The 16,419-nt window shown below is 38.4% G+C and overlaps 1 protein-coding gene across 1 annotated transcript in view; it reads right to left on the minus strand.

Annotated features, from left to right (window-relative positions):
• Positions 1-14,959, minus strand: part of PARP4 (poly(ADP-ribose) polymerase family member 4) — a 36,677-nt gene extending 21,718 nt beyond the window's left edge. The window contains 14 exon segments of the mRNA XM_064449430.1: positions 130-308; positions 1,063-1,246; positions 1,463-1,660; positions 3,108-3,265; positions 5,273-5,446; positions 6,432-6,571; positions 8,294-8,438; positions 9,203-9,230; positions 9,232-9,314; positions 9,874-9,952; positions 12,860-12,983; positions 14,418-14,499; positions 14,501-14,614; positions 14,900-14,959. Coding sequence (XP_064305500.1) covers positions 130-308; positions 1,063-1,246; positions 1,463-1,660; positions 3,108-3,265; positions 5,273-5,446; positions 6,432-6,571; positions 8,294-8,438; positions 9,203-9,230; positions 9,232-9,314; positions 9,874-9,952; positions 12,860-12,983; positions 14,418-14,499; positions 14,501-14,614; positions 14,900-14,959 — 1,748 coding nt within the window.
• Positions 14,960-16,419: the final 1,460 nt, after the last annotated feature.

A 16,419-nucleotide genomic window follows, 5' to 3' on the forward strand; every position in this document is an offset into this window, starting at 1 on the left:
AATCACTAATTTGGTAACATTTGCAAATAAATGGCAAATTATTTTTTATTATGTTATCTTCGTACAAGTACTCTAAAAAGGGTTCTGATGAGTATTTAGGAAACTCTGGAAGCACATCAATATACAAACAGAGAACATTTCTTACTCCCATGCTGTAAATGACATTGTGACACTGGCTCATTGTTATCTTGCTCTAGTTCCATGCCAATTGCAGGCTGAAATGGTTTTATTTGATCTTCAGCAAGGCAAAACTTAACAACATATCTAATTTTGACCTGACAGGTCTTATACACAACAAATTCATCATCCTGGTAGAAACAAATAAAGGTATTTTATAATAAAAACAAAGCTGTAGATAATATCTAAAACAATGCAAATTGATTAGGAGGGGAACCTAAATGACACATAATTTTTGAAAAATAATAGGATTCTGACAGATTTTATTTTCTCTACCCTAATCTTTCTGTATCACTACTGCTTGCATCTCTTATCTTCTTACTTTGTATTCCCCACACTCCTTATACTTCTTCTCCATAAAGCATAAACATTCATCGAAATACCTAAGAACAAAAAAAAGCAAAAAACTGGTGGATATCTAGAGAGCAACTGTATGTGTTAGTGTGCTACTACAGCTACCATTCCTGCCTTAGAGTACCAACCTATACAGACAGGGGTTTTTATCAGCTGGATTCATTTACATAACAATGAACCTTCCACAGTAGTGATTTCTTATTCCATACAAAGTAGAATATTACTTCTAAATAACAATTTAAATATGACAGACTAGATATTTATTTGATGATTCAGTTATAATAATAAAAAAAATAACGTTTACATCTTTTAAGTACTGTTTTCTTGCAAGAATTCTTTTCAAATAGCAATTTAGAAGCTTAGAAATTATGCACTTTTGCAGGCTGCAAGACAGACAAAGGTGATTTTACACATTCCTGTCTACTGTTTTAGTCTGAACTGAAATGCGGTTTATATTAGTTCTGTTATTTATCAGTGGTATAATCCAAAATTTGGTGCCTTTTCAAGTGCCCAGTACTGTAGGGTCAGTACCTCAAAGTCTGAAGAGCTGTCTGCTGTTTTACGGACTCCATACACACTGCCATAACCTGATGGTACGTTATTTAATGGATAGTCTTATTCATGCAAATCTAAGCAGGATCCAGGTGCCACGTCACAGACTGCCAGGAGCCAGGTTCCATCCATTTCACTGGGTGAAGGATACTTAATGCTGGCACTAACTGTAAAGAAATACCATATGCGTTTTATTAAAATTTATATTAATGTAAACATCATAGGAGTTTAAGGATACACAAGTACTTCTGAACAGATGGACAGGGATAAACTTCATAATTGAATTACCTTAAAAGTATTAAGCATTATATCTACTTAATTTGAAAAGTAAAAAGAACACACAAAGGATAAAGTAAAGAGATATTGTCATTATTCAGACCTAACAGAATCACTGAGGTAAATGCCAATGCCCAGATTGCAAGTGCCAGCTCTTTCCAGGCCATGATCTTCAGCAACCACTTTTGGCATTAGGAGTCCTCTAGAGAAAAAGAAGGTCACACAATGAATGTAGTACAAAATACTTTTGCATATAGTGTGTGGCCTAATACACATTGTGCAGTTACGAACCACAGAGGATTAAAACAAAATACGCTTTACAGAAACCACCCATAGGCACTCAAGGAAAATAAAGTGTATTCATAAAAATAGTAAATCCCAAAGTCATATTAATCACCAAGAGACTGATTACAAAAGCAATAAAGACTGTTAGGTTTTCTTCATTTAGCACAAAAACAATGCATTTTCCAGATTCTTTGCCAAACATTCAAAATAATTTTTTTGGTTATTAGATGAGTAGTTCTAAATTTCTAGCAATGGTGCTGTATTCAATTTCAAAAAAACTTTATGAAATTTTTGTATCTAAGAAAAAGAAAGTATGAGTTTTAAAGGTAAAATGCTGGGGAATGGATACCTGGAAATTTTTCCAGTTTTTGATTTGCAAACCTATTAGGTGTAGAGATACCATCCTTAGATTATTTATGAGACATTTGATTTACTACTGATTGATGCCCACAGAAACCAGATTATACATAAAGAATGTAACAAGATACAATGTTTAAATAAGTTCAATGGTTTTGTAACTTACAGTTAAAATCTGCAGTATGAGGACAACAGAATGCTAATATGACTTTTGAGGTATTTTAATTCTGATGGTGTTACATATCAGGTATGTTTTTAAAAATATCCTTAAATATTCAGTGGCTGATATTCACTGCACACATGCTATGATGAGAATTTAAATATGTTAGGCTGCTAGAGGTTATGCTATTTTAGCTTTATTACCATGCCTGAGTGAATCCATGGTATTCAGTCATAGAACTAGATATTCTGATATTCCAAGAATTTATGATAATGTAAAAGGATGCCAAATAAAGTAGTCATGGGGAAATAATGTATAGAAGTGGAAGGAGGAAATTGTCGATGCAATTCTTTCCTAAAACAGAATAAATTTTCCACACAGCCATTACTCTCCATTTTGTCATCTTTTATCTGGATTTAAACCATACTCCTCACCATGATATCCAAATAGCTGCATCTGAAGTCTAATCTACCTGGAGAGTAATTAAATTTATCATTACAAAAAACTGATTTTCCTTCCAGAGGTCTGTAGAAGTATATGGATATAAATGTTAACAGTAAAAGTTAGGTTAAACATAATGCAAGAGAACTTCATTTTAAAAAAAAAAAAAAGGTTAATATATTTAAGAATATAGTTAAGCCTGATTCAATGTCACAAAGAAAGGAATGTAAATTTTTACCTGGAAAGAATTCCCATGACGTTGCACACAACAACCAGAAACACCACCACCCCCAAATTTGACAATATTATGATTTTCAGGTTTGTTTTTTTTATTTACCTCTGTTTTGTTCTAATAGAAGTTATGGTAAATATGCCAGCTCTGCATCCCATCAGCACAACGAACACTGTACAGTAACAGAACCTGATAATTCAGTCCTCCTTAAGGTATTTTGTGCACTATACCTTGAATTTTACTGGAATCATTGCTTAACTATTAAATGCACACTTGTAATTGTTTTTCAACACTTGTTCAACATTGAGAAATTGATAACCCATTGAGTCAACAGCTTCAATCTTGCACCTCAGAGCCTGGCATTTGGCCAAAGATGACGGGTTTGAGCATGATATATTTGTTTCACATATATCAAGCATGTCTCTGATTAGCTAGAAAATACAGACATTTATGAATACTTGTTACATTTTCATTAAGGAAACATTCAAATCAGACTAAATTATATAAAGTTACAGCATAGTAACAAAGAAATGAAACACTTAAAATACAGTTTGGAACAGGAACAAACAGCTCTAGAATCCCATGAAAACAATTTAGAAGAACAAGGTTTATCAAAAACAGTGTTAGACCACTTCTGTACAACTCCAAATCAAGCTTTGGATGGAGTCTACTCATAACAGCTCCACAAACCTGTATTTATGCTTGGCTACCATTCTGATTTTGCTTATGAGGCAATTCTTACTTTTTAGAATCTGTCATTTGGTCCCTGAGGCCACTACCCAGCTAGGGCAGTAGCACAAGGTACTCATGTAATTTTCTCAGATCAGGAGAAAGGACATCTAACTCTGAAAAGATTGTAATGCTACACTTCACTAAGACATGGGAAAGCTTTATGAGACATAGTAATTTTTTTATATCAGAAATGTTAAAACATTTTAATTATCAAAAGATTGCCAAGGTTAAAGGCACTATTAGCATTTGTTCTTTTAGAACAGTAAGGAGCCTCCTTTCCTTTACCTCTCCCCCTTTATTTTTTGTAACTTACAGGAGACTGACTTCTGGATATCCTTTGCCAAAAGGAAGAGGTACCTTGGGCAGAATCTATGGAATTTGCATTATAATCGCAAAACAAGGAGGAATTTTGAGTTTGCTCTATAGTTACAACAGTGATGTAGCTGTCAGAGCTCTGACTGCCTCTTGCCCCTCCAGAGGGCCTGACTGTTTGGGCTCAGAGCCAGATTTGACAATGCAGCTGTAGAGCCTTGAAAGAGAAAGACTTAGCAGATTCTTGCCCTTCCTTCACTCAAGAGATGCCTCTGAGCTTAGGCTCTTGCCCTTGATCTGTCAGCTGAGCATCCAGCCTCCCATCTCCCTAGTTCTGACCAAGATCCTATGGACTCAAGTTCCTGGTTTGACCTTGGACCTGCCAGACAAACCACAATGAAGAGGCAAACTGGACTGACCCTGGCTACTATCACCAGCAGTCCCTGTCACCTGCTCTGCTTTTCCAGTTTGGGTACCACGGGACTAGAGCTGCTGACAGTGGTAACTGCCCTTGGCTTGCTCACTGCCACCCCCAGCCCCATCCATCTGCCCTTACGAAGCAGCCAGCCCTCACTGCTGGGCACAAGGGCATCTGTGGATACACTCAGCACACCTTGTTGGCAATCCCCCCAGTAGGCTGAGAATTTCCCAGGTTTTTTCTGCAAAGATGAGACAATAGACTGACCTGCAGCAGAGTAATAGAATCCCCAATTGACTGAACTCCTAGCCAGCTTAAAAACAAAGGAACTAACACAGGAGCTGAGGATATGAGGGAGGTTCCCCTAGGCAGACCAGCTGTGCTTAGACCAGCTGAAATATGTTATCTGTTTAGATGCACTAACTTTCTGCACTAACAATCCAGGCAGCCCAGGCAACTCCCCCAACCAGTTTATGCTGCAGAAGTAGGAACAGACCAAGCTGCACACAGATTGGTAATTTTAAATAGCCTCTAGAAACTGTTCCTGCATATGCAGGAAAGGAAAGGGTACACAGAACAGTCTTTGCATATAGTTAGAATAGCTTAGATATATTTTGTATATAGTTTAAGATACTGAATAGAAACTGATTATGTATATGCTGGAGTACTTGCTAGGGTCAGCTGGGTGATAACAACAGTTCCATGATTCTCCTTTGATCCAGCTGAAGATGCCATCACAACAATGATTGCAATGGAAACTCCTGCCACCATCTGGACAGCAACTGGTCTTGTTCAAAACACTGATTTCCCCCCTGGGTGTTACTCTATTCATAAGATTCCAATAAATTATTGGTTTTTTAAACTGACAGCCTATGACTAGCTGTGCAAAGTATCCTGTCAATTTACCTAGTGAGCAAGTTCAAAACTGGTTTAGCACAGTGCAGATGAGGGCTTACTAGCATTCTGGAAAAGTTACCTGACAAAGGTCCTGTTTTCTAGATAACAGCTTTTTGGAAACTTCATAGTCTACTTCAGTTTTGTGATGTATAACTGGATAGAATTCCATTATCATCTCTTGTAGTGCCACCTTGCCAGCTCCCTCATCCAGTGCATTCTTTACTTGGAGTAAAATACCTTCTGCTTTGCTCACCTTTAAAAGAAGAGATTAGTAAACTGAAAGCTATCGGAAAATTACAGAGAGTGCAAAGCAATAGATATTGAAAATGGATCATTTAATTCCACACTGAAATAAAACTTTAACTCTTGTTAGTACAATATCCACAAAATAGTTTCCTGCAGCTATGATATGAACACAGTATTCTGCTTTTACACTGGGATACTTGCAAAGTACCTCAAGCAGAGCTAAGAGATGGTAAAATAACCTCCCTGCAATAAAACAGAATATGAATCAGATTGAAAGACAATGTTCCTTAACATCTTGTTAATTCATATTGTCAGCTTTAACACACTGATGAAATAACAGAAAGTAGAGGATAATAAATTTCTTACTAAATGTTTAAGTGCACTAGTTCTTCCTAAAATACATTAAGCAGAGCTGCAGACCTATTTATAAAGTGCAACCTACAAATGAAATTAAAATAATTTTAGACAATTTAGATTAATTTTAGACAATTTGTCCAGGCAGGATATAGATTTCCTTGTATCTGTACATTCCTTCTCAATTAGAAATTTTTCACAGAATACTCTATATTATTTTTGTCTTCTCAAGGCAGGAAGAAAAAGGCAACACACTTTTTAATTTATATCAGCCACAGGCAACAGCTAATAAAATGTTGACATTAGAGGCTGCATAGCAATGTCTTGCTGCAGCTCAATATTGATCTAAGACTGGTCTGTGTCTCACAAATGCCTCTGGGAAAAAATTGTGTAAATTACTATAAAATGGAAGACAGCCATCTGCCCTAGTGAGTACAGCATGTTTTTAGTGTCATGATTCTAAAGCAAAATTCGAGATAAACATTTCTGAAGCATGGATTTGTTGAAGTGCAGGAGCATCAAAAGTGTAATTACCAATCCCAGTGTGAAACATAACATACGTGTTTTCTGGGAAAAAAATATTTACTGCTAACAGCATTTACATATTCATCCTCACAGAGTAACAAGAATTGACTTACATCATTTAGGCTTATGTTGTTTACTGATTTAAGCAGTAAACTATTCAGGTGGCCAATAGCTTCTGCCCAGATCAATTCCACAAAATCACTAACTTCCTGACATATAGCACTTGAATGGATGGCTTCTTCTACAAGTAATTGCAGTAAAATAAACACAATTCAGTGAAAAGGCAAAGATGCAAGACATGGCAGTTAATTTCTTATACAGATAATTAAACTTTCCTATTCCCATAAACAATGCAGTGCGCAATGCTCATGCATGCTTTATATAATTTCTTCAGTCCCATCGAACTGAAGGAAAGCTTTGCTTTTATAAATTCTTTCAAGTGGAGAGCACGGCAGGCTGGATGGCCACAACCTCTCTTGAAAACGGAGACAAAGTCTTGGAGAAGACAAAAGTTGATTTGCTTGGTATCTTTATCAGTACATTGTACTATCAGGTCTGCCAGGTGCACAAGAAGCCAGGAGGGGAGGGGGCACCGCCAAGAGAGCTGATACAAACTGACCAAAGGGATATTCCATACCATATGATATGATGCCCAGTATATTAACTGGGGACAGTTGGGTGGGGGAAGCAGCGATGGCACCTCAGGGACAGGTGGTGTTGGTTGGTAGGTGGTGAGCATCACGTTTTTTTTTTCCTGGCTTTTGCCTCTCTCTTTCTATCTCTCTTTGTTTTCCTTTTCATTATGTTATTACTATTTTATTTTCATTATTAAGCTGTTCTTATCTCAACCAACGAGTTTTCTTGCTTTTGCTCTTCCGATTCTCTCCCCCATCCCACAAGGAGGGTGGGAGTGAGCGAGCAGCTGTGGGGTGCATAGTTGCTGACTGGGGCTAAACCACTACACCTGCACACCCCAGATGTTTCCTTTTTGCACAGCTGGTAAAAGAACAGATGGTTCAAAATGGTCAGTGTTTTATAACAGATAACACTAGATCTCTGGTTCAAAAAGCTCTGGCTGGAAAGACACTTTTCCTGTGAAAATAAAAAATTGGAACAGCAAAGTTACAGAGGAATAGAGAGGCCATGAAAATCAGTGCAATTCATACATCAAAAAGAGTTGTGAAAACAGATTTTCTTAAGTTTTTCTGAGGAACATGGTTAAAACATTTATTTGAGCTTTTTCTCACTGTTCTACAACTCCAGAAGCTGCCACAAAACTTGATGCCATTAAACAATTCTTACACAAGTTTGGAAATTCTACATTGTTTGTTGATATGGCATCAACCACGCAGCTTCTGAGATCAGTAGAGGACATATGTGGGCCTTTTGACATTGCTGGATATAATCTATATGCCAGTTGTCCCCTGTAATAGAAGCTAACCATGGTGGAAGAGAGAAGTAGATAAAGTACAGTGAGAATGTAAGTGGGAAAAAAATTTCTGTCACACTACATTTTAAATAGCAGTAACACATTGTCTGAAGAGTACTTTAGGGAGCAGAATCCAACTGCTATTGCCATTGTGGGGAGTCCTGTTACAATGCAATCTACATCAAGCCTGTGACATCTGTGTAGTATGCAGAATAATTTGACAGTCAAAGTCATACAACACACAGTGATTGTTTGCTGTATAAGCACATCACTTCTTAGGTATCACATTAGTTGATAATGCATCTAATGAGAAAAAAAAACCTGTAATGAATATGACTACATTTGCTTTTAATGTGTTTAAGTACTGGGAACATTCACTCAATATTATAAAAATTAATAATTTCAAAACATTTACATATAAACAGTTTCCCTTAACCTATGGCTGTATCACTGTGATCTGGACAATGTTTACCACATTCAGGAAACTGGAAACTAAAACAAATCATTAAGGACAGAAGAGTGTAAACATGCAAGTTGTACAAGCTTTTTGCAATTTTGTAGATGCTAAAAATTCTGCTTCTAGTGGAAAAGTTTCTCTGAGCAGGAAATCCTGGCTCTTCGTGTCTGTAATAAGTGTCTCATATTTTTCTCTTACTTCTTCAGCAGAATGAGTTATGAACTGTTTATTATTCTATAAATTGGAAGAGTAAAGTTAGTCAAAGAAACTACATAGATACTTAAAAGGATCAATTTTACCAGACATTGCTCTAGCAGCTGACAAACCACAATTAACTTCTGGGCTGTGATTTAACAGGCTTCCAGCAAGGCAGTGCTTTCTTGAGGGTTCATGGGAATGAAGAACAAGCACAGGGCTCCATATACAAACCCCATGGTGATGACAGGTTCATCTAAATGTGTGCTGGAACAGCGTGTTCTATCAATTGAATTATACAAAATTCATCCTTGATACAGCTCCCTTGACGTGAATCTAATGTTACAATGACACAGACTGCAAGTGCTATACCAGCGTACATACATGACTTGTATGCTGAAAAATACATTTAGGCTGCCCTCAAAACAAGCTTTTCTGTCTCTCAGTAGTATGCCCAGAATATCACTCTCTATAGCATTTCTGCATGTAAACATGTCATTATACAGTTTAGATATTGCCAGGAAAATGTATGTGAGTGTGAGGCAGGTGCATCCAGGGGCATGCTGTGTTGCTGCCAAGTCCCAAAACAGTTCTTTTGAGCAAGTTGTAACTTGCTTACAGAGAGTAGAGGAGCCAATCATAAATTAAACTTTTTATGATAAAGCTTAACAGAATGACCTCCTATTATCTATATCTAAGGATTAGCCTGCAAGTAAGAATGAAAAGCACCTGAAGCTCTCTGGAACAGGTATGTTCAACACGCACAAAGAAACAAACAGGTAATATCAATGAGTGGTTCATACCTTTGTTCCATTTGATGCACTGAAGTGTGCATATAGTCAAGACAGAAGCTAAAATGCTTTGGGAACACTGTAATTCAATAACTACAAAATCTTTGTTTTTCTTGGAGTTAACCTAAATGGAGAGATAAATAAAGCCCCCTGACCCCCAATTTATTGCTTAAGTGTTTCATTCAAATGATATTGCACCAAGTACTTCCCCTTGTCCTACTTATTTTTTCACCCCATTTAGAACCACACTCTATGACTGGCTAAGAAAAGAAGCAGAATTATTCATTATTTGTATCATAGTAACAAGCAGAAGCTCCTTTCAGGGCTTCACTGTACTGATTGCTGTACATTTCCTTTGGTTTTGAGTTTTGAAAGATTTTTAAGAAAAAAGTTTAACATTTAAATTAGATTTAAGACATAACATCCATGATAACATATATCTTGTTAGAAGCAAATATTATTCTACTGAAAAACTTTGGCGAGAACACTACAGAGATAATTGAAAGGTTTTGTTTCAGTAAAATTAGGCTGCACTGAAAGACAGAAAGCATTAAAGTACTTTTCAGTAGTCCTCTCTGCATTGCAGCACATGGTAACAGAGTTACTGTCGATGTATATAAATATATAAACCTTTTATTCATCTACAGATCCTCCTACATTCTCACAATAACAGATAGGCTTACTTTTTCAACGACACAATATTTTGCAACTTCAAAATTTTTGGGGAAAAAAGGAGTATCTTGATAATATTAACTGTAAAATCTGGATGGAATCAGAGTAATTAAAATCGTATATGCCCTGTAAATACTGTACTGTAATAGGCTGCAACATCATACTAAAATAAGAACTAATATAAGAGGATAAATCTATTTTTCAGCAGCAAAATAACAGCAAAAAAATATTTGATAAATGAAATCCGACCCGGACAAGCTGCTGCACTAGCAGACCTGAATGTCTAGTGTGAACCTGAAGATGAAGACTAGATTTCAATCATCTTTCTTCAGAAGAACTATGGAAGCAACACAATAAATGTTTTTTCATTGCCATGTTACATGTTATTTTTTTAATAGCTTGGTCCTATATATAGGATATATATGTGTAGTCAAATCTTCCAGCATCAGGACTTCTAGAACTCAACCTGGCCACTGCTGTAAGGGATAACAAAAAATGTTTTTTACAAATATATCAACAACAAAAAGAGAATCAAAGAGAATCTCCATCCTCTATTGGATGCGAAGAGGAACATTGCAACTGAGGATGAGGAAAAGGCTGAGGTACTAAATGCCTTCTTTGCCGCAGTCTTTAACAGTCAGACCAGTTATCCCCAGCATATTCAGCCCCCTGAGCTGGAAGACAGGGACAGGGAGCAGAATAATACCCCCATAATCCAGGAGGAAGCAGTTTACGACCTGATGCTCCACCTGGACACTCACAAGTCTATGAGACTGGATGGGATCCACCGGATAGCACTGAGGGAGCTGCCAGAGGAGCTCGCCAAGACACTCTCCATCATTTATTTGCAGTCCTGGTTAACAAGGGAAGGTCCCAGATGACTGGAGGCTTGCTGGTGCACACCCATCTACAAAAAAGGCCGGAAGGAGGATCCGGGGAACTACAGGCTTGTCAGTCTGACCTCGGTACTGGGGAAGGTTATGGAGCAGTTCATCTTGAGTGAGCTCACCAAGCATGTGCAGGATAACCAGGAGATCAGGCCCAGTCAGCAGGGCTTCATGAAAGGGAGGTCCTGCCTGACCAACCTGATCTCTTTCTATGACAGGTTGACCCATCTAGGGGATGAGGGAAAGACTGTGGATGTTGTCTGCCTGGACTTTAGCAAAGCCTTTGATACTGTCTCCCACAGTATCCTCCTAGAGAAGCTGGTGGCTCATGGCTTGGACATGTGTACTCTTCGCTGGGTAGAAAACTGGCTGGATGGCCAAGCCCAGAGAGTTGTGGTGAACGGAGCTAAATCCAGTTGGTGCCTGGTCACAAGTGGTGTTCCTCAGGACTCAGTTTTGGGGTCAGTTCTGTTTAATATCTTTATCAATGATCTGGATGAGGGGATTGAGTGCACCCTCAGTAAGTTTGCAGATGACACCAAGTTGGGTGGGAGTGTTGATCTGCTTGATGGTAGGAAGGCCCTACAGAGGGACCTGGACAGGCTGGGTCGATGGGCTGAGGCCAATTGTATGAGGTTTAACAAGGCCAAGTGCCTGGTCCTGCACTTGGGTCACAACAACCCCATGCAATGCTACAAGCCTGGGGAAGAGTGGCTGGAAAGATGCCTGGCAGAGAAGGCCCTGGAGGTGCTGGCTGACAGCCAGCTGAACATAAGCCAGCAGTGTGCCCATGTGGCCAAGAAGGCCAACAGCATCCTGGCTTGTATGAGGAATAGTGTGTCCAGCAAGAGTAGGGAAGTGATTGTGCCCCTGTACTCGGCACTGATGAGGCCACACCTTGGATATTGTGTTCGTTTTTGGGTCCCTCAGTACAAGAAGGACATTGAGGTGCTGGAGTGTGTCCAGAGAAGGGCAATGAAGCTGGTGAAGGGTCTGGAGAGCAAGTCTGAGGAGAGGTTGAGGGAACTGGAGTTGTTTAGCCTGGAGAAGAGGAGGCTGAGGAGAGACCTTGTCACTTCCTACAACTACCTGAAAGGAGGTTGTAGTGAGGTGGGTGTTGGTCTCTTCTCCCAGGTCACTAGTGATAGAACAAGAGGAAACAGCTTCAAGCTGCATCAGAGGAGGTTTAGATTGGATGTTAGGAAAAATTTCATTACTGAAAGAATGGTCAGACATTGGAACAGGCTGCCCAGAGAGGTGGTACAGTCGCAATCCTTGGAGGTATTTAAAGACGTGTATACGTGGCACTTCAGGGCATGGTTTGGGAGACATGGTAGGGTTAGGTTGAAGGTTGGACTTGATGATCCTAGAGGTCTTTTCCAACCTTAATGATTCTATGATTCTGTGATTCTATTCTAAGTGTAATCTCTAGTATGTTGCCACAGAGTAACTAAATACCTACCCAATGACAGAACAGCAGTCTCTAAAAGTGAAAGCTGCATTTTGTTAATACTTTTGAGAGTGCTGGAGCTGTTTTTTTTCCCTTTAACTTAGTAATTACAAACAGCTATAACAATATTGCTCCCCCATCATCTATGAGCAGTCTCAGTTATCTTGACTTTCAGCTCTCCCAAATATTTTCACGGGACAAAGAGATGTTCAGCACTTCTAAAAACAAAAAATTGGAATAGATTGCAAAAACCCATGGGAACCACGAAAGGAAAAAAGTGAGCTCTAATCAGAAAATCATAAAGCTTGAGCCATACTAATGCCTGCTGAGTTTGTAGAAGCTTTGCATGCATTACGGAGCTGGACTTTAGGTGTATATTGAGATGGAAAAATGTAAAATCAATTTCCACAGTCAGATCTGAAGGTTAAAAAAAAAATAAAAAGCTGTTCTAAATTCATGCACACAGAATCCAGAAAACGAAGAAAGAATAATTTTATCTTCCACTACATTATTAAGATAATGAGAGCCATCTCCAGAAGTCACTGAAACAGATTAGGAAATGTTTTTTTTTTTTTTACTTTGGGTTTTTGTTTCAATTTACAGAAATATCAACGTAGATGTATCAAAATATGTCTTGAACTTAATTTTATTTTATTTTACCTAAAAGTCCCCACTTTGGACTCAGTTCTTCTCTCACTGTCTTCAGCAACAGTAAGGTTGGAATCGCTGTTTTCATTTTTCTTTGTGGCATTTTTATTTTCAGCAGATGAGAGGCCTTTCCCATCTGCAATCAAAACATTTATTTACTTGGTATAATATCTGGTTTCTCTACTTTAACTTACGAATAGTTAATAAAAACAGTACTACTACTTAATATTCATAAATACTTTACACATTGAAACAAGTTAACAGCTTCTAAGGTCACATTTTATTCAACCGTGTAACTGGCAGGATACAGAGGCAAGTACTGAAGGACAACTGCCCCAAGTGCCTCACGGCTAGAATCAGTACCTCCCTGGGCTATGACAGTGCTTATTCCCTGCAGGCACTTTGCCACCTTGACTTCTGTGACAGGAAGGGGAAAAAGGATTAGGGCACCTGGCTGAGAGATACACTGTGCCACTTGACCACAGAGTCGGAGAACTATCCCTCCACGGCTCATCTTGGTTTTGGGGGTTTTTCATTGGTTGTTTGGTTTGTGGTTTTTTTTTAAACATTGTAGAGATACAGTGTATGAATGCAGTTTTACTTTTAGCTTAAAACTATTTACGATTGCTATTGAATGGCATGCCCATGGCCTCTGCTGTGCAAAATGAGATTTGTCCTACAGACTCAATGACACAGGAAATGTACAAATGCAAGGGTCCTGATTCTCATTCTTATATATAGTCTGAAAATTGTACTGATTCATGACATGACAATGTTCATAAAATAAAATTTATTATTTCAAGAGTAATTACTTCTAAATATACTTAAATACTAGCACACACCAAAATACAAGAGATGCAAAAGTAAAAGGAAATAAAAAGAATAGTTACTAGGAAGAAAAAAAGAGAATTAAAACACTAATAACTTTCAGGGTGATAATTTTTCACTGACTGTACGCATTAAATAGAATTATCTTTCTCATCTCTTTTTCACATTCTTTGGCTTGTCTCATAACATTAAAACAAACATTTGTCTTTTTCCTTTTACACAGAGTTATAGCTGTTTGCATCTGAAACAAGTTACGTATTGGAATGCTTGAAGTTCTTCTGTGTTAATTATGTCGCATTAAGTATTTCTATCTCATGTTAAGCTGTTCTGTAGCTATTTTATTTTTTCATAATTTTTATTTCAAAACATACCACTTCCTCATACAAAGGCATTGAAAACTGTTGAAATTAACTGAAACTTCCAAGTTACTGTCATTTTCTTTTTCCAGTGGAGTCAAATAAAGACAGTCATTGGAGTAGCTTTTTTGTTACTTTTAATATATTTTCCACACTTCCAACTTGAAGTCTTATCTGAAGTTTCATTAAAAGAAAAAAAAATCACTGGAAAGACTCCACAGAATGGAACTAATATTTCTTTTCTGAAAAATTCTAATTTTTTTATCAACTTTATTGCCAGTTTCCATGGTTGCTGATTTCTTGAAAGCTGATTCTAAATGCTAATCTTCTAAACAATCTTTCCTGAAGTAAGTGATAGATGAATAAATTATGTCAAATATACCTACCCTGTCTGTCTGGTCTTTGGTCAGATGTGTCGTCTTGTGATTTATTAACCTTATATGCATCAATATATAAAAGCTTCCCCTTTTTCAACTCATTTCCAAATGAAATCTGCACATAAAACAGGGAGCTGATACTTCTGAATATTTTTAAGATCATGACAGCTGAGGACATCAGCACTATCCACAAGAACATGAGTATTCTGAAAGACAGGTTACAATTACAGTTGCTATGCACATGTAACTACAATATTAATCCAAATACTATTTATTTGCAATTCATGCTGGTACAATGCTAGAGTCCAAAGGAAACATTTAAAAACAGGCAATGTTTTTGGACCATATTTTAACTGAAACATCTAATTTAGAGAGATGGTAGCTCTGTACTTCATCCATAGAGAGCAGAGAGCAGGACTCATTGAGGTGACAGTTCAGATCAACTGTTTAATATATTCATCAGTAACCTGGATGAATGGACAGAGTGTAACCTCAGCAAGTTTGCTGACGATACCAAGCTCGGAGGAGTGGCTGATACACCAGAAGGCCATGCTGCCATCCAGCGAGACCTGGACAGGCTGCAGAGCTGGGCCGAGGGGAACCTCATGAAATTCAACAAAAGCAAGTGCAAGGTCCTGCACCTGGGGAGGAACAACACCATGCACCAGTACAGGCTGAGGATTGACCTAATGGAAAGCAGCTCTGCTGAGAAGGACCTGGGAGTGCGGGTGGACAGCAGGCTGACCCTGAGCCAGCACTGTGCCTTTGTGGCCAAGAAGGGCAACAATATCCTGGGCTGCATTAAAAGGAGTGTGGCCAGCAGGTGGAGGGAGGTTATCCTCCCCCTCTACTCTGCCCTAGTGAGGCCACATTTAGAGTACTGTGTCCAGTTTTGGGCCCCCAGTTTAAGAAGGACAGGGAACAGCTTAAGCAAGTCCAGCAGAGAGTTACGAAGATGACCAGGGAACTGGAGAAACTCCCCTATGAGGAAAGACTGAAGAGACCTGGGTTTGTTCAGCCTGGAGAAGAGGACACTGAGTGGGGATTTCATCAATACCTATAAATATCTAAAGGGAGGGTGTCAGGATGATGGGATTAGGCTCTTTTCAATAGTGCCCAATGATAGGACAAGGGGCAATGGGTACAAGTTGGAACACAGGAAGTTCCACTTTAACATGAGAAAAAACTTCTTTCCTGTGCGGGTGCCAAAGCAGTGGAACAGGCTGCCCAGGGAGGCTGTGGAGTCTCCTTCCCTGGAGACATTCAAAACCTGCCTGGACGCGTTCCTGTGCCCCCTGCTCTGGGTGTCCCTGCTCAAGCAGGGTGGTTGGACGAGATGATCTCCAGAGGTCCCTGCCAACCCCTACCATTCTGTGATTCTGTGAAGTGAACTTTGGAAAGAAGGACATTGAGTTAAACCTGTTAGAACTCTGTCCCCAGCAGCCTTTCTCTCCCTTGAGTGAAGATTTTATTATCTTCCATTGTTGATGAATGCTACAACTGAATATTAGCCTCCCTTTTCCTATTTCCCTAAAGAACCAAACTTCTCGAGGAATTTTAGCAGTGTTTGGCTTTACTCTTTTTGAATGGCAAAATTTCCAAAATTCAAAATGAGAATAGAAAACTACTGGATTTAATCTCTCTGTTGAGTATTAATTAAATGCTGATAAACATTTTTAACTGGAATACTGTGTTGTTGCAGCACCACATAAGGAAGTTATGCAAAATGGAACTGCTGACAGTTACCACTGGCTTAATTCTTACAATTTTAATTTATGTTGGTAGAGATCCATAAGGCCCCAATAGCCTCAAAAGGATTTCACACAAGCACACAAGCTTGTACTTCGTGATCAAAATTTAAATTGAACACTATTTTAAGCAATGAATCATATTTTTAGCACAGAGAGGGAGCTAAAAATAAATTTTTATCATCTAAGCATGAATAATCTGTAGTCCTGTAAAGCCTTCAGTGTGCAGGTAAACTGAAAACAAACCTCTACTCTATTTTCCT

This window comes from Phalacrocorax carbo, chromosome 1 (genome assembly GCF_963921805.1).
Source record: "Phalacrocorax carbo chromosome 1, bPhaCar2.1, whole genome shotgun sequence".
NCBI lineage: Eukaryota > Metazoa > Chordata > Aves > Suliformes > Phalacrocoracidae > Phalacrocorax > Phalacrocorax carbo.